Genomic DNA, 25652 nt, shown 5'->3' on the forward strand with positions numbered 1-25652 from the left:
GTTTCCATTATAGTACCCTTGATACTATATTTAGCCTTTGGGTTTTTGAGAACCAAGTGCATGATTTTGCATTTGTTAGCATTAAACTGTAGTTGCCACGTTTTTGAACATTTCTGAAGCCTAGCTAGGTCATCAATCATTTGATTGACCTCTCCCGATGTGTCTACCCTGTTGCAAATCTTTGAATCATCTGCAAAAAGGCATAATTTTCCTTCAATACTATTTGCAATGTCACCAACAAAGATATTAAAGAGAACTGGTCCAAGTGCAGATTCCTGGGGTACTCGACTGGTAACATTTCCATCCATAGATTGCACTCCATTTACTACAACTGTCTGTTTTCTATCCTGCAACCAGGTTCTTATCCATTTAACTGTTTTATAATTCACCCCCATGCTTTCAGGTTTATTTAGCAGTCTGCAATGTAAGACAGTGTCAAATGCCTTACTAAAGTCTAGACATGCTACATCTACAGCTCAACCCATGATCTATTATTTTAATCACAGAGTCAAAAAAGTCAATAAGATTTGTATGATTTTTTGGGGGTGATCCATGGGCCTACTAGGGAGAAGCTATTATACTGTGAATATATATATATATATATATATATATATATATATATATATATATATATATATATGTGTGTGCAAACATAAAGGGGCACTCACCCGAAAATTTTGCACTTAAAAAAAAGCATTGAGTTTAATTCATACTTATCAGAATAATATCTCAAAAGAATTATTCAATCGACGTTTCGATCCCTCCGGATCATCATCAGGATATGCAACAAATACAGCTTTTACAGTGGATTACATCTATTCATATGCACTAGTATCAAACTGTCAATACCTAACAGGCCCCTTAAAATATCTTCAGTACATCCAGAAAAGGCGTCAATGTCAATAAACCAATTGCAATCCCCGGGCTAACCCATTACTATAGAGGGGGCAATGCATAGGGATAATGTATTTTATGTATTATATTATATAAAGGGCAAAAATCACAGTCATGCCCTGTAATGGTGGTACTTACCACGGGGGAGCTGTGCACATGTATTGAAACCTGTGTAGTACCAGCGTGCATTCCACCAAACACAAGTGGAACACACTGAGCTTTCTGCATCACGCGTGGGTCAAACCCGCATCACTTCCGGCTTATCAACACCACAGTGGATGGGAGACGTGGGCGGCGCATTCTCCCATGGTTATGAATGGAGCGATTGCCGGACCCACTCACTAGCCTTTAATCCATACCGTGCTGGCGTCCTATGTAGCCATGGCAACCAAAAAACTACTAAAGGATAGATTCATAATGGACACAGCTCACGGGGCAACCAATTAGTAAACTAAATATGTGTACCTATGTAAATATCTTTTTCAAACCAGCATGGAGTCGCTTGTACCAAAAAACGCCGTCCATGTTGATAACAGCAAATAAAATGCTCTATCATAATCTGGAATGTCCTGTTAGTATCAAGAGGCCTGTTCAATGGAAGTATACACACAATTAACTACAAAAACATTAAATATCACAATCTGCTAAACACATATGTGACGCACATTGTCTAAGTTATATCATAAAGATAAAATTACCTAAACTAAAGACATAAATAGAGAAATTCATATATACAAATATATTTTTAAATGTATACACACTTGAATAAAAATAGTGGCGTGAAAATAGAAAAAGAAAAAAGAGAGTGTGTTGGCAAAAAATGCTTATAAAAAGGTCATAAAATATCCTGTTGCAAAAAATCTTAAATATAAGAAGCCCTAAGTTTAGCGCAAAAAGACATTGAGAGGGTTACTTTCATTTAGACCATTAGGGGAGATCATTCCCAGACGATAGATCCATCTTGATTCCAGCTTTTAAGGACAAGTTCCCTGTCCCCACCCCATGGCAAAGGCAGTACCTAATCAATAATGCGGCATTGTAGGGTAGACATCTGATGCCCAGCTGACAAGAAAAGTTGTTGCGACCGGTTTATCGGTAAACCCCATAGAAAGAGCCTGTCTAATCGTCATCCTATGGTTGGCCATTCGCTCCTGGAACGTGCAGGTGGTCATCCCTACATACGACAATCCACACGGGCAAGTAAGTAGGTAGACCACATGGTCCATGCGACAGTGTAGTTTATACCGAATCCGGATTGGCCTTCCAGTCTGTGGATGCAAAAAACTGGTCCCAGGCACCATCGAGCGGCAGGTAGTACAGCCAGTACATTTGATGCTGCCAGGTCTCTGCATCATCAGCCACGTATTATCCTCCAAGGTTCTAGATCTACTGCGGTGCATCAGAAGCTGTTTGAGGTTTCTTCCCCTATGGTATGCCATCATTGGGTTCTCAGCATTAAACATAGTTAGTGACTCATCTGTAGAGACAATTGGCCAATGCTTGTTGATGGATTTGGCAACCCTTGATGACTTCTGGTCAAATTGAGTGACAAAGATCATCCGGTCACCCTGTTTTTGTGCATGTTTACGCATGTTTTTGCGTGCTCTGGTGAGGCATCCCTGTATGGTTTTACTGTCAGAGCCCCTATCAAAAGAGCGTTGCTTCATTTCCAACAGTTGAGCTTCTGCAACAACTGGATCAGAATTGTTCCTTATTACTCGCATAAATTGCGAGATAGGGAGACTGTTCTTTAAATGTGGCAGGTGATTACTCGTGGCATGCAATATAGTATTTCTGTCCGTATCTTTACGAAAAAGGGTGGTACTCAATCTTGAACCATCTCTTGTCACCATCACATCCAATAATTGAATATTGACTCGACTGCAATGTCCCGTAAAGCGGACACTGCTTTTCAATGAGTTTAATGTACCAAGTATGATATTAAAATACTCCTCAGTGCCTCTCCACAGCACGAAAACATCATCGATGTATCTTTTATAATACACAATCCTATCATTAAAATTTGGAAAGATATGAGTGGATTCATATTCATGCATAAAAACACCAGTGTAAATCGGGGCCACGTTGGACCCCATCGCTGTACCTGCACATTCAATGTAAAAAATATTCTCATACATGAAATGATTGTGTACTAAGATAAGCTCAAGAAGTTCCAAAATCAATTCAACTGGTGGCCCTGCTGGTCTATGGATAGTCATTAACTTCCGAACTGTTGCAATTCCCTGATCATGTGGGATGATTGTATACAAAGAAGACACATCTAATGTACATAGCAATGTGTCCTCAGGCAGATCATCTAGTGTCAGAATCCTATCCAAGAAATCCCCTGTGTCATGTAAATAGCTTGGGATAAACTGGACAAGACCCTGCAGAAAGCTGTCCACAAACATAGCCAAGGGCTGCAGAAGAGAACCCCTGGCTGAGATGATAGGCCTGCCAAGGGGATCTACCAGGGCCTTGTGTACCTTCGGCAGAGTGTATATCACCGGACAGACCAAGTGGTCCACCTTAAGTAAACCCACAATCTGTGCAGTGAGACAGCCATAATTGACCGCCCTGACCAAGGAGTTGTCAACCATTCTTTTGATACGGGGAATAGGATTATTAACACAACGGGTATATGTAGAAGTATCTGCCAGTTGACGCTTGATTTTGCGATCATAATCGCTAAAATTCTGAATGACAACTGCCACGCCCTTGTCGGCGGGATGTATCGTAATTGAATGGTTACTCCTGAGTGACCTTAAAGCACGCCACTGATCAGATGACAAATTACTATGGGTAGATGTAACTCTGTCATTGTCAACATCCTGTTTAACCATCCGTAAAAATGTGCGTATGCTTGCATTTGAGCATTATGGATTAAACAAGCTCGGTTTTCGCAAAGATCCAAAATAATCATTGTTAAGTGGAGTGTTGGCGTTATTGCGAAAAAATTCTTTGAATCTTTATTTACGACCGAATTTGTATTGATTCACAGCCAAATTACAGCGATTGTGTTTTAATGTAGAAACAAATGACATACCCAGAAAAAGTAATGACAGTTCACCCGGGGTTAATTGGTGTAAAAAAAAGATTAAATACCATGTTTAGGTCTGGCGCCTCCTCCTCTCTCTTCTCCTTATGCCCCCTTGCCTCCGTGTGGTATGGTGTTGCCTAAATAACCTACCGTGTGATGATCTAAAAAACCACTTGGTGGACGGGGGGCAGAATTATCAGTATCAAAAGTTGAGGGTGAAGTGGTAACCTCAAATCTATCAAAGCCTCTCTGTATAAAGTACCTTTGTGTTCTCTGATGACGGCCACCCTGCGAATTACCAGTCAACCAATGGTACACTTGATGATTGGCATAATCATTGGTAACTGTAGCTTTTTTCTCTTAAAGGCCGCCAGCTCGTCTCTAAAGGAGTCAACAGAGGACTGCAATTTATCACACCAATTTTCGGTCTTGTCTGCTTTTAGAAAGGGTAAACTAACCTTATCAAGGGTAGTAATCTCCTCACATATTTTAGCCACCTCAGAACTTACTTCTATTACTAGCAAAATAAGGTCTAGCAAACATTTGTTAAGCTCACCGCACCATTTACTGCAAAACAAGGCACTAGTGCAGCCAATAGTAGGTATGTTGACTACCCAAAAACCCCTCAGGATCTTTTTAGTCCTATGGTACTCTGATAAGAATTGACCATGTAGAGTAAGTTTTTTGCATCCACAGACTGGAAGGCCAATCCAGATTCGGAATAAACTACACTGATGCATGGACCAAGTGGTCTACCTACTTACCTGCCCATGTGGATTGTCGTATGTAGGGATGAACACCTGCATGTTCTGGGAGTGAATGGTCAACCATAGGATGATGATTAGACAGGCTCTTTGTATGGGGTTAACCAATAAACCGGTCGCCGCAACATTTCTTGTCAGCTGGGCATCAGATGTCTACCCTACAATGCCGCATTATTGATTGGGTGCCGCCTTTGCCAAGGGGCGGGGACAGGGAACTTGTCCTTAAAAAGCTGGAATCAAGATGGATCTATCGTCTGGGAACGATCTCCCCTAATGGTCTAAATGAAAGAAACTCTCTCAGTGTATTTTTGCGCTAAACTTATGGTTTCTTATAGATTTTTTGCAACAGGATATTTTTGTGATCATTATTATTTATTTTATGACCGGTCGCGGCTTATCAACGCCACAGTGGATGGGAGATGTGTGCGGCGCATGCTCCCATGGTTACGACTGGAGCGATTGCCGGACCATCTCACTAGCCTTTAATCCATACCGTGCTGGCGTCCTATGTAACCATGGCAACCAAATAACCACTGCAGGGTCTTGTCCAGTTTATCCCAAGCTATTTACGTGACACAGGGGATTTCTTGGATAGGATTCTGACACTAGATGATCTGCCTGAGAACACATTGCTATGTACATTAGATGTGTCTTCTTTGTATACGATCATACCACATGGTCAGGGAATTGCAGCAGTTCATAAGTTAATGACTATCCATATACCAGCAGGGCCACTAGTTGAATTGATTTTGGAACTTCTTGAGCTTATCTTGGTACACAATCATTTCATGTATGAAAATAATTTTTACATTCAATGTGCGGGTACAGAGATGGGGTCCAACGTGGCCCCAATTTACGCTGGTGTTTTTATGCATGAATATGAATCCACTCATATCTTTCCAAATTTTGGTGATAGGATTGTGTATTATAAGAGATACATCGATGATGTTTTCTTGCTGTGGAGAGGCACTGAGGAGTATTTTAATATCATGCTTGGTACATTAAACTCATTGGAAAGCAGTGTCCGCTTTACGGGACATTGCAGTCGAGTCAATATTCAATTTTCGGATGTGATGGTGACAAGAGATGGTTCAAGATTGAGTACCATCCTTTTTCGTAAAGATACGGACAGTAATACTCTATTGCATATCACAAGTAATCACCCTCCACGTTTAAAGAAAAGTCTCCCTATCTCGCAATTTATGCGAGTAATAAGGAACAATTCTGATCCAGTTGTTGCAGGAGCTCAACTGTTGGAAATGACGCAACGCTTTTTTGATAGGGGCTATGATAGTAAAACCATAAAGGGATGCCTCACAAGAGCACGCAAAAACACGCATAAACATGCACAAAAACAAGGTGATCGGATGATCTTTGTCACTCAATTTGACCAGAAGTCATCAAGGGTTGCCAAATCCATCAAAAAGCATTGGCCAATTGTCTCTACAGATGAGTCACTAACTATGTTTAACGCTGAGAACCCAATGATGGCATACCATAGGGGAAGAAACCTCAAACAGCTTCTGAAGCACCCCAGTAGATCTAAAACCTTGGAGGATAACACGTGGCTGATGACGCAGAGACATGGCTGCTTCATATGTACTGGCTGTACTACCTGCCACTCAATGGTGCCTGGGACCAGCTTTTTGCATCCACAGACTGGAATGCCAATCCGGATTCGGTATAAACTACACTGTCGCATGGACCATGTGGTCTACCTACTTACTTGCCCGTGTGGACTGTCGTATGTAGGGATGACCACCTGCACGTTCCGGGAGCAAATGGCCAACCATAGGATGACGATTAGACAGGCTCTTTCTATGGGGTTAACCGATAAACTGGTCGCCGCAACATTTCTTGTCAGCTGGGCATCAGATGTCTACCCTACAATGCCTCATTATTGATTAGGTACCGCCTTTGCCAAGGGGCGGGGACAGGGAACTTGTCCTTAAAAAGCTGGAATCAAGATGGATCTATCATCTGGGAATGATCTCCCCTAATAATCTAAATGAAAGTAACCCTCTCAGTGTCTTTTTGCACTAAAGTTAGGCTTTCTTATATTTAAGATTTTTTGAAACAGGATATTTTTGTGAGCAATATTATATATTTTTTATTTTTTTTGAATATAAGCATTTTTTGCCAACACACACTCTTTTTTTCTTTTTCTTTTTTCACGCCACAATTTTTATTCATGTGTGTATACATTTAAAAATATATTTGTATATATAGAGATGTCTGCTTTTATGCATTTCTCTATGTCTTTAGTTTAGGTAATTTTATCTTTATGATATAACTTACACAATGTGCGTCACGTATGTCTGTGTAGCAGATTGTGATATTTAATGTTTTTGTAGTTAATTGTGTGTATACTTCCATTGAACAGGCCTCTTGATACTAACAGGACATTCCAGATTATGATAGAGCATTTTTTTATTTGCTGTTATCAACATGGATGGCGTTTTTGGTACAAGCGCCTCCATGCTGGTTTGAGAAAGATATTTACATAGGTACACAGATATAGTTTACTAATTGGTTGCCCCGTGAGCTGTGTCCGTTATGAATCTATCCTTTAGTAGTTATTTGGTTGCCATGGCTACATAGGATGCCAGCACGGTATGGATTAAAGGCTAGTGAGTGGTTTCGGCAATCGCTCCATTCATAACCATGGGAGCATGTGCCGCCCATGTCTCCCATCCACTGTGGTGTTGATAAGCTGCGACAGGAAGTGACGCGGGTTTGACCCACGCGTGATGCAGGAAGCTCAGTGTGTTCCACTTGTGTTTGGTGGAACGCACGCTGGTACTACACAGGTTTCAATACACGTGCACAGCTCCGCCGTGGTAAGTACCACCATTACAGGGCATGACTGTGATTTTGCCCTTTATATAATATAATACATAAAATACATTATCCCTATGCATTGCCCCCTCTATAGTAATGGGTTAGCCCGGGGATTGCAATTGGTTTATTGACATTGCCGCCTTTTCTGGATGTACTGAAGGTATTTTAAGGGGCCTGTTAGGCATTGACTGTTTGATACTAGTGCATATGAACAGACGTAATCCACTGTAAAAGCTGTATTTGTTGCATATCCTGATATTGATCCGGAGGGATCGACACGCCGATTGAATCATTCTTTTGAGATATTATTCTGATAAGTATGAATTAAACTCAATGCTTTTTTAAGTGCAAAATGTCCTGGTGAGTGCCCCTTTATGTTGGCTTTCTATAGGTGGATGTCCGGACTCAAACCCTGGACTTCTTCGGAGTCACCCCAGTTGATGTTTGACAGTTTCTGTGCGAGTGCGACTGCATATTGGTGGTCACTCCGAGTTGTTCGCTCGTTGCCGTTTTTCGCAACGCAGCAATTAAGTGTAAAATGCGCATGCGCATGGTACGCAGCGCGCATGTGCTAGTTATTTAACACAAAACTTAGTAGATTTGCTGGTGTTCGTGAGGCGCATTTCAGTCGCTCGGCTGATCGGTGAGTGATTGACAGGAAAGGGGCGTTTCTGGGAGGTAAATGAGCGTTTTCTGGTAGTGTGCTAAAAAACGCAGGCGTGCCAGGGAAAAACACAGGAGTGGCTGGAGAAACGGGGGAGTGGCTGGCCGAACGCAGGGCGTGTATGTGACATCAAACCAGGAACTAAACGGACTGAGGTGATCGCAATCTAGGATTAGGTCTGGAGCTACTCAGAAACTGCATGAAAATTTTTAGTAGCAATTCTGCTAATCTTTCGTTCGCTATTCTGCTAAGCTAAGAAACACTCCCAGAGGGCGGTGGCCTAGCGTGTGCAATACTGCTAAAAGCAGCTAGCAAGCGAACAACTCGGAATGAGGGCCATTGTCTTATATATATATATATATATATATATATATATATTTATATACACACACACACACACACACACACACACACACACACACACACACACACACACACACACACACACCCCTAATATTCTTGCCCTTATGTTAATGCTGAATTGAATAAACAGCATTCCACCGTGTAAATCATATGAGAGGGGGCATGATGAGGGAAAACTAATCAAAAGTTATTGATTGTTCTGAGATACATCTTGGCATGATCACATAGCACTGTTGCTGCACCCCCAGTGTCCTGTCTTTCCAATCTGCAACCCCCATTCCCTGTCATCTTGTTCTGTACTCATGTGCTTACATCACATTCTGAACCACGCATGTACTGTCATCAATGTGCACCAGCTCCCAATGTCCGGCCTTCATTGTGCTGCACACCCCATATCTTCTTATATCCTGCCATCATTGCCCTGAACCTCATATCCTGTAATTGCTGTCAACCACCCCTATATCCTGTTATGAATACCCTGCACAACAATATCTTGTTATCATTGCCCTGCAAATCCAAACTCAAGTTGTAATAGAAGGTGCTCATACTAGTCAACATTCTGGCCCTGAAGGGTCTTTGTTAAGGGAGACACTGACAGCCCGACAAATGGAAAGTATGTGCTGATCTCTAGTATATGTGACCTGTTTTGGCAAAGACCCTTAGGAGCCAAAACATCGACCTGCATGTGGGCCTTCTATTAAAACATGAGATGTATTTGAAACATGGCGAGAGCCCTACGAAACATTGGACTATGTTAGGAGACTGTTGAGTGTCTTTAGAGGAGTATATATAAGGGGCGCTTTAAGAGAGGAGTAGGCCCGTGTGCTGCCTCCTCCATGTGGGCCCCCTCCTCTCTGCAGGAGCGCTGTAGAGTCTGAGCACTAGAGGGCTTAGACTCTACTGCGCATGCGCAGTTCTCCGGGAAAATGGCGTGGCGCCCATTTTCCCAGAGATTTCTCTACTGCGCATGCGCAGAACTCTGTGAAAATGTCTGCTGCGCCATTTTCACAGGGTTTTAACAGCGACGATGACATCGGTGTGGGACTCTGGAGGAATGAGTATTAAAAGAATGGGTGCAGTGTGCGCGGTGTGGGCCCCCTCTGGTCTCAGGGGCCCATTTGCACCACACACACTGCACCCATTATAGAAACACCAGTGATATACACACACACACACACACACACACACACACACACGTATATACATGTGCAAAAATAACATAAATACTTAACTGGTTTTATTGGCAGCATGTAGTCATGTTAGCACCAGCATATAGTATATGCTGCTACTAATGGGCGGCTGACTATATTCTGCTGGTATGAAGCCTGTTAAGTATTTGTGTTATTTTTGCACCTTGCATTGCACTTTGACTAGTGAGTGATGGATAACAGAAATGCTATCTGTCTGTCTATGCCTCTCTCTCTCTCTCTCTATATATATATATATATATATATATTATTATTATTATTATTATCCTTTATTTATATGGTGCCACAAGGGTTCCGCAGCGCCCAATTACAGAGTACATAAACAAATAATCAAACAGGAAAACAGCAACTTACAGTTGACGACAATATAGGACAAGTACAGGGTAAATAAACATAGCTACATCAGCAGATTACACTGGAATAAGTATCAGGTGGCAGAAGACTGCTGGATTTGGTGCAGCTGAAGATTATTAAAGTAAGAAAAGGGTAAGCACATGAGGGAAGAGGGCCCTGCTCGTGAGAGCTTACATTCTAAAGGGGAGGGGTAGACAGACAGGGGTGAGACAGATGGGGTACATAGAGAGAGTGGAACAGAGGTTTAGGATGAGATTTGGCTGGGTTTGGTGAAGAAGTGGGTCTTGAGAGCCCGTTTGAAGTTTTGTAGAGAGGTGGAGAGTCTGAGGGGGAGAGGTAGGGAATTCCAGAGAAGTGGTGCAGCACGTGAAAAATCTTGGAGGTAGGAGTGGGAGGAAGTAATCCGTAGGCAGGAGAGTCGGCGAGCATTAGCAGAGCGAAGAGGACGGGTGGGAGTGTAAAGCGAGATAAGATCAGAGATGTAGATGGGAGAGGAGTGGGTGAGGGCTTTATAAGGAAGTGTGAGAAGCTTGAAATGGATTCTGAAAGGGAAGGGGAGCCAGTGAAGGTCTAGTAAGAGAGGAGAGGTGGACGTAGTGCGTTTGGTGAGGAAAATGAGCCGAGCAGCAGCATTGAGGATAGATTGGAGTGGAGAGAGGTATTTGTCAGGAATACCAGTCAGGAGGAGATTACAGTAGTCCAGTCTGGAGATGACCAGTGAGTGGATAAGAGTCTTAGTAGCATCTTGGGTCAGAAAGGGTCTGATCCTGGAAATATTTTTTAGATGAAAACGGCAGGTTTGTGAGAGGTGCTGAATGTGTGGTTTGAAGGAGAGGGAGAAGTCAAGGATTACTCCAAGACAGCGCACTTTGGGGGGTAGAGGAGATAGTAGTGCCATCAATAGATAATGAGATTGTAGGAGGTGAGGTTATGCGGGAGGGAGGGAAGATGATCAGCTCGGTCTTAGACATGTTAAGTTTAAGAAAGCGCTGGGACATCCAGGAAGAGATAGCAGAGAGACAGTTGGAGATACGAGTGAGGAGAGCAGGGGAGAGGTCTGGAGAGGAAAAATAGATTTGAGTGTCATCAGCATAGAGATGATATTGGAAACCAAAAGAACTAATGAGCTTACCTAGTGAGGACGTATAGAGAGAGAAGAGAAGAGGACCAAGGACAGAACCTTGGGGTACCCCTACAGTTAGTGGAAGTGAGGGGGAGGTGGAGTCATGAGAGGAGACAGAGAATGAACGGTCAGAAAGGTAGGACGACAACCAAGAGAGGGCAGTGTCACGCAGACCAATGGAGTGAAGGATTTGCAGTAGGAGAGGATGGTCCACAGTGTCAAAAGCAGCAGAGAGATCAAGTAGAATAAGTAAAGAGTAGTGTCCCTTAGATTTAGCAGCATGGAGGTCATTGCATACTTTTGTAAGGGCAGTTTCAGTGGAGTGGAGAGGACGGAAGCCAGACTGGACTGGGTCAAGCAGTGAGTGTGAGGAAAGAAAGGAAGTAAGGCGGTTGTAGACAATACGCTCAAGGAGTTTGGAGGCAAAAGGGAGGAGAGAGATGGGTCGGTAGTTGGAGAGAGTGTTTGGATCAAGGGTAGGTTTTTAAAGAATAGGAGAGATGAGTGCGTGCTTGAAGGCAGAGGGGACAGTGCCTGGTGAGAGGGAGAGATTGAGAAGGTGGGAAAGATGGGAACAAGCAGACGAAGAGAGGTAGCAGAGGAGGCGGGAGGGGATAGGGTCAAGTGGGGAGGTGGTGAGGGGACAGGAACGAATGAGGGCCATGACTTCCTCTCCAGATGCATGGGAGAAAGATGACAGAGTTGGTGCGAGGGATGGGGAGGGTTGGTAAGGGATGGGAGCAGGGGCGGATTGGGAACAAAAAGCGGCCCTGGAAAAATTTGTACTAGTGGCCCCACAAGGGCAGCACCAGAGGTGTAAGGTCTAGCCATGGGCCATGGCAGCAGCACCCTCCCCCCAAGACTTTCCATATAGTGGGCATGTCCAGCATCAAGGGGGAAGTTAAAAAGAAATAAAATTAAATATTATGAGAACATTATATGATACGCCTTCAGAATTTAGGAAACTATATAATTCTTTAGAAAGATATATTTTCTTGCTTATTACACCAACCGTATCCCAATCACTATTCACTCAATCTTATATGTCAGCCAAGCAGGCAGACAGAGCATACACTAGATCATCTGCAATCACAGGCTAAGTGGCAGTAATTTTCATATATGCAAATTATTTTGCATCTTATTCATTATGTCTATAAAAAGGACCACATGTTCTCAAACAAAACAGGCCCCACGGGTGCATCGGCCCACCGGGAATCTTCCCTGTAAACCCTATGGCCAATCCGCCTCTGGATGGGAGAAGGCTGGTTACTGATGGTCTGGTGTGATGTGATGTCCTGACGTATGGAGTCAATTTTGGATGTGAAGTAAGTGGCAAAGTCAAGAGCAGAGAGTGAGGAAGGGAGACGAGGTGGAGGTGGGCAGAGAAGTGAGTTGAGAGTGGCAAAGAGGCGCCGGGGGTTGGAAGACTGGGAGGAGATGAGGTTCTTGAAGTATGACTGTTTAGCAAGAGAAAGGACAGCACTGAAGGATGAGAGCATAAGTTTGAAATGGAGGAAGTCTGCCTTAGAGCGTGATTTCCTCCAGTGTCGCTCAGCAGTACGTGAGCATTTTTGCAGATAGCTGGTGCATTTGGTGTGCCAGGGTTGAGGTGTTAATTTGCAAGGGTGAATAGTGGTTGGTGGAGTAACAGAGTCAAGAGCAGAAGTAAGGGAAGCATTGTATGTGGAAGTGGCTTGTTCAGGGCATGAGAGAAAGAGAATAGGAGAGAGAAGTGAGTCAAACAGGGAGGAAAGGAATGTGGTGTCAATAGCTTCAATGTTACGCTTAGTGATGGTAGCCTTAGGAGGTAGAGATGGGGAAGTCGAGAGAAATAGGTTAAAGGAGAGCAGGTGGTGGTCAGAGAGGGGAAATGGGGAGTTGGAAAAATCAGAAATATCACAGCGGTAAGTGAAGACCAGATCCAGTGAGCTCCCATTCACATGGGAGGGTGAGGAGGTCCACTGGGAGAGACCAAGTGAAGAGGTGAGGGTAAGGAGTTTAGAGGCAGGGGATTGTGTGGGGATGTCAATAGGGATGTTGAAATCGCCTAGGATAATGGTGGGAATGTCAGAAGAGAGGAAGTGAGGAAGCCAGGAAGCAAAGTTGTCGATGAATATGGAAGCAGTGCCAGGGGGGCGGTATATGACAGCTACTCTAAGATGGACTGGTTGGAAGAGGCGTATGGCGTGGACCTCAAATGTAGAGAATATAAGGGATGGTTCTGGTGGTATGAGTTGGTAGGAGTAACTAGAATAAATATACTGTATAAATAATATAATGTATAAATATACACACACACACACACACACACACACACACACACACACGGTATATGTGTATATATATATATATATATATATATATATATATATATATATATATATATATATACATAGTACACTCAGGACTGATATATAACTGCTAGAGTGCTGAAGATACTTGTACCCTCAGGACTGGGATATATAATTGCCAGAGAGCTGAATATTTCATTTTATGTGTGTAGGACAAACGGCATTTGATGCTTACTTTTGCCTTATTGTTGAGTACACATACATGCATATAATAGGAATGTGACCAGCTAGCAAAATTACTTTAATGAGAGGACACTGTGAACACTAAATAAAAGTAAATGGCTCATGTGTATGGGGCATTTATGGTATTTTGCATTACAATACTGTATAAAAGAGATTATATTTTGTTTTCTCTGACGTCCTAGTGGATGCTGGGGACTCCGTAAGGACCATGGGAATAGACGGCTCCGCAGGAGACAGGGCACAATTAAAGAAAGATTCAGGACTATCTGGTGTGCACTGGCTCCTCCCCCTATGACCCTCCTCCAGACCTCAGTTAGATTTCTGTGCCCGGCCGAGCTGGATGCACACTAGGAGGCTCTCCTGAGCTCCTAGAAAGAAAGTATAATTTAGGTTTTTTATTTTACAGTGAGACCTGCTGGCAACAGGCTCACTGCAACGAGGGACTAAGGGGAGAAGAAGCGAACCTACCTAACTGGTGGTAGCTTGGGCTTCTTAGGCTACTGGACACCATTAGCTCCAGAGGGATCGCACACAGGACCCGACCTCGTCGTCCGGTCCCAGAGCCGCGCCGCCGTCCCCCTTACAGAGCCAGAAGCAAGAAGTGTCCGGAAAATCGGCGGCTGAAGACTTCTGTCTTCTCCAAGGTAGCGCACAGCACTGCAGCTGTGCGCCATTGCTCCTCATGCACACCACACACTCCGGTCGCTGATGGGTGCAGGGCGCTGGGGGGGGGGGGGCGCCCTGAGCAGCAATATTAACACCTTGGCTGGCAAAACTAACACCATATATAGCCCTAGAGGTTAAATAGGTGTAAATTACCCCTGCCAGATTTACACAAACAGCGGGAGAAAGCCGGCCGAAAAAGGGGCGGAGCCATCTTCCTCAGCACACTGGCGCCATTTTCCCTCACAGCTCCGCTGGAAGGATCGCTCCCTGGCTCTCCCCTGCAGTCCTGCACTACAGAAAGGGTAAAAAGAGAGGGGGGGCAATAAATTTAGGCGCAGTATTTATAATACAAGCAGCTATAGGGGAAAACACTCTGTATAGTGATATCCCTGGGTTATATAGCGCTCTGGTGTGTGCTGGCATACTCTCCCTCTGTCTCCCCAAAGGGCTTTGTGGGGTCCTGTCCTCTGTCAGAGCATTCCCTGTGTGTGTGCTGTGTGTCGGTACTGCTGTGTCGACATGTATGATGAGGATAATGATGTGGAGGCAGTGCAAATGCCTGTGAATGTGATGTCACCCCCTGTGGGGTCGACTCCTGTGTGGATGGACTTATGGAAGGAATTACGTGACAGTGTCAGCTCCTTACATAAAAGGGTTGACGACATAGGACAGCCGGCTACTCAGCTTGTGCTTGTCCAAGCGTCTCAAATGTCATCAGGGGCTTTAAAACGCCCGCTACCTCAGATGGCAGACACAGATGTTGACACGGATACCGACTCCAGTGTCGACGACGATGAGACTAGTGTACCTTCCAATAGGGCCACCCGTTACATGATTGAGGCAATGAAAAATGTATTACACATTTCTGATAGTACCCCAGGTACCACAAAAAAGGGTATTATGTTTGGTGAGAAAAAGCTACCAGTAGTTTTTCCTGCATCTGAGGAATTAAATGAGGTGTGTGAGGAAGCGTGGACTTCCCCCGATAAGAAATTGATAATTTCTAAACGGTTATTGGCAGCGTACCCTTTCCCGCCAGAGGATAGGTCACGTTGGGAAACACCCCCTAGGGTAGATAAAGCGCTTACACGTTTATCAAAAAAGGTGGCACTACCGTCTCCGGCCGCCCTAAAGGAACCTGCTGAGAGAAAGCAGGAGGCTACCCTAAAAGCTATATATACACACACGGGCATTATATTGCGACCAGCGATTGCATCGGCATGGATGTGCAGTGCTGCTGCTGCGTGGTCAGATTCCCTGTCGGATAATATTGATACTCTGGATAGGGACAATATTTTGCTGACAATAGAGCATATAAAAGACGCTGTCTTATACATGCGTGATGCACAGAGGGATATTTGCCGGCTGGCATAAAAAATAAGCGCTATGTCCATTGCCGCCAGAAGGGGGTTATGGACTCGGCAGTGGTCAGGTGATGCCGATTCAAAAAGGCACATGGAAATTTTTGGGGATGGTCTTTCAGATCTCGTTTCCACAGCTACGGCTGGGAAATCGACTTTTTTGCCACAGGCTACCCCACAGCAAAAGAAAGCACCGTATTATCAAGTACAGTCCTTTCGGCCCCATAAAAACAAGAGGGCTAGAGGCGCATCCTTTCTGCCGAGAGGCAAAGGTAGAGGGAAAAAACTGCAGCATACAGCCAGTTCCCAAGAGCAGAAGTCCTCCCCCGCGTCCGGTAAGTCCACAGCATGACGCTGGGGCTTCACAGGCGGACCCGGGTACGGTGGGGGCCCGTCTCAGAAATTTCAGCGCACAGTGGACTCTCTCACAGGTGGATCCCTGGATCCTTCAAGTAGTATCTCAGGGATACAGGCTGGAATTCGAGGCGTCTCCCCCCCGCCGTTTCCTAAAATCTGCCTTACCAGCAACTCCCTCTGCCAGGGAGGCAGTGTTGGTGGCTATCCAAAAACTGTATTCACAGCAAGTGATTGTCAAGGTACCCCTCCTTCAACAAGGAAAGGGTTACTATTCCACAATGTTTGTGGTACCGAAACCGGACGGTTCGGTGAGACCCATCTTAAATTTAAAATCCTTGAACACATATATCAAAAGATTCAAGTTCAAGATGGAATCGCTCAGGGCGGTTATTGCGAGCCTGGACGAGGGGGATTACATGGTCTCCCTGGACATCAAGGATGCCTACCTGCATGTCCCCATTTACCCTCCTCACCAGGAGTACCTCAGGTTTGTGGTACAGGACTGTCACTATCAGTTCCAGACGCTGCCGTTTGGGTTATCCACGGCACCGAGGGTCTTTAACAAGGTAATGGCCGAAATGATGATACTCCTTCGGAAGAAGGGGGTTTTAATTATCCCCTACTTGGATGATCTCCTGATAAAGGCGAGGTCCAAGGAACAGTTGTTAGTGGGGGTAGCACTTTCTCGGGAAGTACTGCAGCAGCACGGCTGGATTCTCAATATCCCAATGTCACAGCTGGTCCCAACGACACGTCTTCTGTTCCTGGGAATGATTCTGGACACAGACCAGAAAAAAGTGTTTCTTCCAGTGGAAAAAGCCGAGGAGTTGTCTTCTCTAGTCAGAAACCTCCTAAAACCAGGACAGGTGTCGGTACATCAATGCACGCGAGTCCTGGGAAAAATGGTAGCTTCGTACAAAGCAATTCCATTCGGAAGGTTCCACGCAAGGATTTTCCAGTGGGACCTGTTGGACCAATGGTCCGGGTCGCATCTCCAGATGCAGCAGCGGATAACCCTGTCGGCAAGGACCAGGGTGTCACTACTGTGGTGGCTGCAGAGGGCTCATCTACTAGAGGGCCGCAGATTCGGAATCCAGGACTGGGTCCTGGTGACCACGGATGCCAGCCTTCGGGGCTGGGGAGCAGTCACACAGGGAAGAAATTTCCAAGGGCTGTGGTCAAATCAGGAGATTTCACTACACATAAATATCCTGGAGCTAAGAGCCATTTACAATGCCCTATGCCAAGCAAGTCCCCTGCTTCAAAACAAACCGGTTCTGATCCAATCAGACAACATCACGGCGGTTGCCCATGTAAACAGACAGGGCGGCACAAGAAGCAGGAGGGCAATGGCAGAAGCCACAAGGATTCTCCGATGGGCGGAAAATCACGTGCTAGCACTGTCAGCAGTGTTCATTCCGGGTGTGGACAACTGGGAAGCAGACTTCCTCAGCAGACACGACCTTCACCCGGGAGAGTGGGGGCTTCATCCAGAAGTCTTCCGATTGATTGTAAACCGTTGGGAAAGACCACAGGTGGATATGATGGCGTCCCGCCTCAACAAAAAGCTAAAAAGATATTGCGCCAGGTCAAGGGACCCTCAGGCGATAGCTGTGGACGCTCTAGTGACACCGTGGGTGTACCAGTCGGTTTACGTGTTTCCCCCTCTGCCTCTTATTCCCAAGGTGCTGAGAATAATACGAAGGGGAAGAGTGAGAACTATACTCGTGGTTCCGGATTGGCCAAGAAGAACTTGGTACCCGGAACTTCAAGAGATGCTCTCAGAGGACCCATGGCCTCTACCGCTAAGGCGGGACCTGCTGCTGCAGGGGCCCTGCCTGTTCCAAGACTTACCACGGCTGCGTTTGATGGCATGGCGGTTGAACGCCGGATCCTGAAGGAAAAAGGTATTCCGGAGGAAGTCATTCCTACCCTGATCAAGGCCAAGAAGGATGTGACTGCAGCCCACTATCACCGAATTTGGCGAAAATATGTGGCTTGGTGTGAGGCCAGGAAGGCCCCAACGGAGGAATTTCAACTGGGTCGTTTTCTGCATTTCCTGCAAGCAGGGGTGACGATGGGCCTCAAATTGGGGTCCATTAAGGTCCAGATTTCGGCTCTGTCGATTTTCTTTCAAAAGGAACTGGCTTCGTTGCCTGAAGTTCAGACTTTTGTCAAGGGAGTTCTGCATATTCAGCCTCCTTACGTGCCTCCTGTGGCACCTTGGGATCTCAATGTGGTTTTGGGATTCCTGAGGTCACATTGGTTCGAGCCACTTAAAACCGTGGATTTGAAATATCTCACGTGGAAAGTGGTCATGTTGTTGGCCCTGGCTTCGGCCAGGCGTGTTTCAGAATTGGCGGCTTTGTCGTGTAAAAGCCCTTATCTGATTTTCCATATGGATAGGGCAGAGTTGAGGACTCGTCCTCAGTTTCTCCCGAAGGTGGTATCAGCGTTTCACTTGAACCAACCTATTGTGGTGCCTGCGGCTACTAGGGACTTGGAGGATTCCAAGTTGCTGGACGTAGTCAGGGCCCTGAAAATTTATGTTTCCAGGACGGCTGGAGTCAGGAAAACTGATTCGCTGTTTATCCTGTATGCACCCAATAAGCTGGGTGCTCCTGCTTCTAAGCAGACCATTGCTCGCTGGATTTGTAACACTATTCAGCTTGCGCATTCTGCGGTAGGACTACCGCAGCCAAAATCAGTAAAAGCCCACTCCACAAGGAAGGTGGGCTCATCTTGGGCGGCTGCCCGAGGGGTCTCGGCACTGCAACTTTGCCGAGCGGCTACTTGGTCAGGGTCTAACACTTTTGCTAAATTTTACAAATTTGATACCCTGGCTGAGGAGGACCTTGAGTTTGCTCATTCGGTGCTGCAGAGTCATCCGCACTCTCCCGCCCGTTTGGGAGCTTTGGTATAATCCCCATGGTCCTTACGGAGTCCCCAGCATCCACTAGGACGTCAGAGAAAATAAGAATTTACTCACCGGTAATTCTATTTCTCGTAGTCCGTAGTGGATGCTGGGCGCCCATCCCAAGTGCGGATTGTCTGCAATACTTGTAAATAGTTATTGTTCCACAAATCGGGTTGTTATTGCGAGCCATCTGTTCAGAGGCTCCGTTGTTATCATACTGTTAACCGGGGTTCATATCACGAGTTGTACGGTGTGATTGGTGTGGCTGGTATGAGTCTTACCCGGGATTCAAAATCCTTCCTTATTGTGTCAGCTCTTCCGGGCACAGTATCTTAACTGAGGTCTGGAGGAGGGTCATAGGGGGAGGAGCCAGTGCACACCAGATAGTCCTGAATCTTTCTTTAATTGTGCCCTGTCTCCTGCGGAGCCGTCTATTCCCATGGTCCTTACGGAGTCCCCAGCATCCACTACGGACTACGAGAAATAGAATTACCGGTGAGTAAATTCTTATTATTTCATTGTATGTGTTTATGTAAGAGATACTGTGAATATTCAGAGTATAATGTATAAAGTATTTTAGGATTTGTATTTTTTACCACGTACTAATTAGACAAACACAATGTATACACGGTATCGCATTATTGTGCGTGTTTTCCTTTACATGCTAATACCCAAACAGGATTACACTGTAGGCGCTTGTTTATTTATTTTATATCTCGGAGCTTCAAGTAAAAGCAGAACATCTTGTTACTGGTCCATTTGTAGAATCATTTTGATTGGCATATATTTTAATAATATATATAGTTGGTACAGGTCTATCTACGTATTTATACTGGTATGTGTGTGTGTGTGTGTGTGATTGTGAACATATAAGGTTATCCTGTGCACTCAGTGTAAGCCTAGGTACATGCCCCAACAGCTGCCATTGTGAGAGAGGGGAGATAGGGCTGAAAGAGGAGGACTGACTGTCAGAGTAAGTAAAGGAGTACCAGTGCCGTAACTAGGTATTTTAGCGCTGTGTGCAAGAAACGGCATTAACGCCCCCCCTACGCAAGACAGGGGTAGCGTAGGGGGCGTGGCCACAAAATAATACCAATTCATACTACGGTGCACAGTAGTCTCCATTATTCAAATTATGCTGCACAGTAGCTCCACTACACTAGGTAGAGCCCCTTTTTACACATTACGGCAGACAGTGCCCCCCTTTTTACACATTACGGCAGACAGCGTCCTTTTTTTACACATTACGGCAGACATCGTTCCCTTTTTACACATTACGGCAGACAGTGTCCCCCTATTTACACATTACGGCAGGCAGAGTCCCCCTTTTTACACATTACGGCAGACAGCGTGCCTTTTTACACATTACGGCAGACAGCGTCCCCTTTTTACACATTACGGCAGGCAGCGTCCCCCTTTTTACACATTACGGCAGGCAGCGTCCCCCTTTTTACACATTACGGCAAACAGTGACCCTTTTTACACATTACGGCAGCCAGTGTCCCCCTTTTTACACAATACGGCAGACGGAGTCCCTCTTTTTACACATTACGGCAGCCAGTGTCCCCCTTTTTACACATTACGGCAGACGGAGTCCCCCTTTTTACACATTACGGCAGGCAGCGTCCCCCTTTTTACACATTACAGCAGGCAGTGTCCCCCTTTTTACACATTATGGCAGGCAGTGTCCCCCTTTTTACACATTACGGCAGACAGCATCCCCTTTTTACACATTACGGCAGGTTTACACATTACGGCAGGCAGCGTCCCCCTTTTTACACATTACGGCAGGCAGCGTCCCCCTATTTACACATTACGGCAAACAGTGACCCTTTTTACACATTACGGCAGCCAGTGTCCCCCTTTTTACACATTACGGCAGACTGAGTCCCCCAATTTACACATTACAGCAGGCAGAGTCCCCCTTTTTACACATTACGGCAGACAGCATGCCTTTTTACACATTACGGCAGACAGCGTCCCCTTTTTACACATTACGGCAGGCAGCGTCCCCCTTTTTACACATTACGGCAGCCAGTGTCCCCCTTTTTACACATTACGGCAGACGGAGTCCCCCTTTTTACACATTACGACAGACAGCGTCCCCTTTTTACACATTACGGCAGGCAGCGTCCCCCTTTTTACACATTACGGCAGGCAGTGTCCCCCTTTTTACACATTACGGCAGACAGCGTGCCTTTTTACACATTACGGCAGACAGCGTGCCTTTTTACACATTACGGCAGCCAGTGTCCCCCTTTTTACACATTATGGCAGCCAGTGTCCCCCTTTGTACACATTACGGCAGACTGAGTCCCCCTTTTTACACATCGCGGCAGACGAGAGAGCGAAAGAAAGAAAGAAAGAAAGAGAGAGATATATACTTACCATCTCTCTCCGCTGGCAGTCAGGCTCCTCGTGCTGGCAGAGATCCCCGGCAGCCGCAGGGGAGAAGGAGCAGGAGGGAGGGGGACTGGAGCCGCTTCCCAGCATTCACAGCAGCGCCGGGCAGCCAATACAGAAGGAGAGAGGACTGCTGCTGCAGCGCTACTACCGATGACATAGCGCTGCTGCGGCTCCAGTCCCCCTCCCTCCTCTTCCTTCCCTGCCTCCAGCGCTGATCTCCTCAACAGCGCGGTGGTAACTGGGTAACTGCGCTGTGTGCCAGGCACACCTGGCACATAGGTAGTTACGGCCAGGGGCGGATTGGGAACAAAAAGCGGTCCTGGAAAAATTTGTAATAGTGGCCCCACTTGGGCAGCACCAGAGGTGTAAGGTCTAGCCATGGGCCATGGCAGCAGCACCCTCCCCCAAGACTTTCCAGATAGTGGGGATGTCCAGCATCAAGGGGAAGTTAAAAGGAAATAAAATTACATGTTATGAGCACATTATAGGATACACCTTTAGAATTTAGGAAACTATATAATTCTTTAGAAAGATATATTTTCTTGCTTATTACACCAACCATATCCCAATCACTATTCACTCAATCTTATATGTCAGCCAAGCAAGCAGACAGAGCATACACTAGATCAGTGGTTCTCAAACTCGGTCCTCAGGACCCTACACGGTTCAAGTTCTCCATGTCACCCAGCAGGTGCACTGGGTATCACCAACTGTCACATTTTAAAAATCTACAGGTGACCTGCAAAACATGAACCGTGTGGGGTCCTGAGGACCGAGTTTGAGAACCTGTGCACTAGATCATCTGCAATCACAGGCTAAGTGGCAAAGTCATTTTCCTATATGCAAATTGTTTGGCATCTTATTCAATATATCTATAAATAGGACCACATGTCCTCAAACAAAACAGGCCCCACGGATGCGTCGTCCCACCGGGGATCTTCCTTGTAAACCCTATGGCCAATCCGACATAGGGTGTTTGTTGGAGCCGTGCTGAGGGAGGTGGAGCTGCAATGGAGGTGGGTGATGAAGAACAGCACAGATACGGGGCCAGCCACAAAAGGGACAGGGCCCGACAGGGGGTCGGAGATTAATGTGACCCATCTCCAGAAAATGTAGCACTATAAAACATGATTTTGGGTGCCTACACACTCTCACAATATCTCAATAAAAAATTGTGACTCATGATCTGGCAGATAATTGTATAGGTGTGTTCTCTGCTCACAGAAAGGATAAACACAAGATAAATACCTAATAGGTGGTCCAATAGGGGCAACGGTGGTAGAACAGGCTAAAATATTCTCTGTAAAGCGCTGCGGAATATGTGCGCGCTACATAAATAACTGTTAATAAATAACGTCAGGTAACAATGTTTGAGCCACTTACACCAACGTAGTGATTACAGGTATTCTCACTTTCCAGCATAGCGATGAGGACGAAGGCTGTGAGTGTAGACTCAAACTCCTTAGCTCCCTTTGTCATCCCTCCCTGTGTAAGACAGATAAGCACATACTGTGACAAACATGTAGCTTTATAATAGATGGAGACATGAGATTGTCATGACTGTGTAACAAATGGCACCAAGGTTTAGTTTTTACTAGTAATTACCACATGTATTATATGCAGGGGTTAAAGTGAGCCGGAACGGGGCGGAACTGCGTTCCGTCAGTTCCATTTGAAGACGGAATGCAGTTCCGCCTCCTCCGGCTCACCTAACCCGCTGTGTGCTGCCGCTGGAAGATGCCGGGCGCCCGCTGGGATTGCGTTACCAGCGGGCGCCCGGCGGTAGCCGGAGGCAGGAGCTCAGTACTGATCTCCGGCTTCCGGCTCTGTCACTGTGCGCTATGGGAGAGACGTCATGACGTCTCTCTCATAGTGCTGAGGAGCGGGTGCCGGAAGGAAGGACTGCAGCGGCCTGGGAGCGGGGATCGGTGAATATGGTGATTTTTATTTTATTTTTTTCCCTATGCGTAGCGGCGCTTCTGTTGGGGGGGGGGGGATGGGGGATGGATTACTACTGGGGGCTAACTGCTGGGGGCAAACTATTGGGGGGGAGCATTACTACTGGGGGGGGGGGGTCATTACTATTGTGGGCAAACTACTGGGGGCATTACTACTGGGGGGGCATTACTATTGTGGGCATACTACTGGGGGCATTACTAATGGGGGCAAACTGCTGGGGGCAAACTACAGGAGGGCATTACTACTGGGGGTATAACTACAGGGGCATTACTACTTGGGGGCAAACTACAGTGGGGCATTACTACTGGGGGCTAAACTACATGGGGGCTAACTACTGAAGGCATTACTACTGGGGGCATTACAAACGGGGCATTACTACTGGGGGCATTACAAACAGGGGCATTACTACTGGGGGCATTACAAACGGGGGCATACTACTGGGGGCATTACTAACGGGGCTTACTACTGGGGGCATTACAAACGGGGGCATTATTACTGGGGGCAAACTACAGGAGGGCATTACTACTGGGGGCAAACTACAGGAGGGCATTACTACTTTGGGCAAACTACAGTGGGGCATTACTACTGGGGGCTAAACTACATGGGGGCTAACTACTGAAGGCATTACTAACGGGGGCTTACTACTGGGTGCATTACTACTGGGGCATTACTACTGGGGGCAAACTACAGGAGGGCATTACTACTGGGGGCAAACTACAGGAGGGCATTCCTACTTGGTGGCAGCCCTCCTACTTGGGGGCATTACTACAGGGTGGCTAAACTACTGGGGGCATAACTACAGGGGTTAAACTACTGGGGACATTACTACTTGGGGGCAAACTACAGGTGGGCATTACTACTGGGGGTATAACTACAGGTGTATTACTACTTGGGGCAAACTACAGGGGGGCATAACTACAAGGGTTAAACTACTGGGGGCTAAACTAAAAGGGGGCATAACTACAGGGGCTGAACTACAAGTGGGCAAACTACTGGGGGCATTACTATCGGGCAAACTACATGGGGGCTAAACAACTGGGGGCTAAACTACTGGGGTCATAACTGCAGGGGCATTACCACAGGGGGCATAACTACTGGGGCTAAATGACTGGGGGCATTACTACAGGCAACATTGCTACTGGGTGCATTACCATTAAGTTCAATACTACTGGGGGCACTACTAATGAGGGCATTGTAAAGGCGGCACTTCATAAGGGGCATCACTCCTGGGGACATAAGGGGCACTACTATTGCGGGCATTGCATAAGGGGCACCACTACTATGGGTTCTATATAAGGGACACTACCAGTAAAGTGGACATTGCATAAGGGGCACTACAACTGTGGGCATTGTATAAGGGGCGCTACTGCTGTGGGCATTATGTGTATTACGGGGTGCTACTACTGTGGGCATTGTTACTATTGTGTGACCACGCCCCTTTTTGAGGACACGCACCCTTTTCTGGCGGCGCGCGCAATAGCTTTACTTCTTTTTCTTCTTGGGGAGGGGGTTGAGTTCCACCACCTCTCTAGGACCACTTTAAGCACTGATTATATGTACAGCTGCTGTTATTACTTATTCACATACAGACTCCCAGTTACCATCTGTGAAAAATAGTAATTCAAAATATCTACTTACACTGAAGCTGCAATCAGACAATCTGAGTATTTAAAAGTAACAGAATATTACTTCCACCATATACAACAGGGAAGACTGTGTGTGTGTGTGTGTGTGTGTGTGGGGGGGGGGGGGGGGGCAGCGGTATTGGGCCCCCTCAATAAGCCCAGGTAGAGGTCTGCTTCCGCCTCTCAGCTCCACTGAAAATGCCCCTTTTTATCCTTAATTTTCCTTTACGTTTTGAGGGATCTAGTCACACGGTGACAGTTACCATGTTGCTATTCATATGGCAACATCACAATGTAGACACTAGAATGTAGACATGGTTGAACATGTTGATAGGTACCATGTCGACATCCTCAGAATGTCAACATGTTCACAATTGTCAACATCTGAAATGTCAACATTCTCAGAAAGTTGAAGGCTAAGTTTAGGTGCTGCCATCAGGATTAGATATGGTCACTAGGAGGAGGTTAGGGTTAGGCACTAGGGCGAAGGTTAGAGTTAAGTCTAGGGATTATGGTTAGGGGGAACCAAAACTACTGGTCTCATGACCACTGGGACTCTGATGCTGAGCTGGAGAT

General features: G+C 46.0%; 1 protein-coding gene across 1 annotated transcript in view; it reads right to left on the reverse strand.

Moving 5' to 3' along the window:
• Positions 1–25652, reverse strand: part of LOC134936128 (complement C3-like) — a 613812-nt gene that overhangs the window by 88075 nt on the left and 500085 nt on the right. Inside the window, exon 27 of the mRNA XM_063931045.1 lies at positions 22876–22977. Coding sequence (XP_063787115.1) covers positions 22876–22977 — 102 coding nt within the window. The remainder of the gene's footprint in view (positions 1–22875; positions 22978–25652) is intronic.

Source organism: Pseudophryne corroboree, chromosome 6, assembly GCF_028390025.1.
Source record: "Pseudophryne corroboree isolate aPseCor3 chromosome 6, aPseCor3.hap2, whole genome shotgun sequence".
NCBI lineage: Eukaryota > Metazoa > Chordata > Amphibia > Anura > Myobatrachidae > Pseudophryne > Pseudophryne corroboree.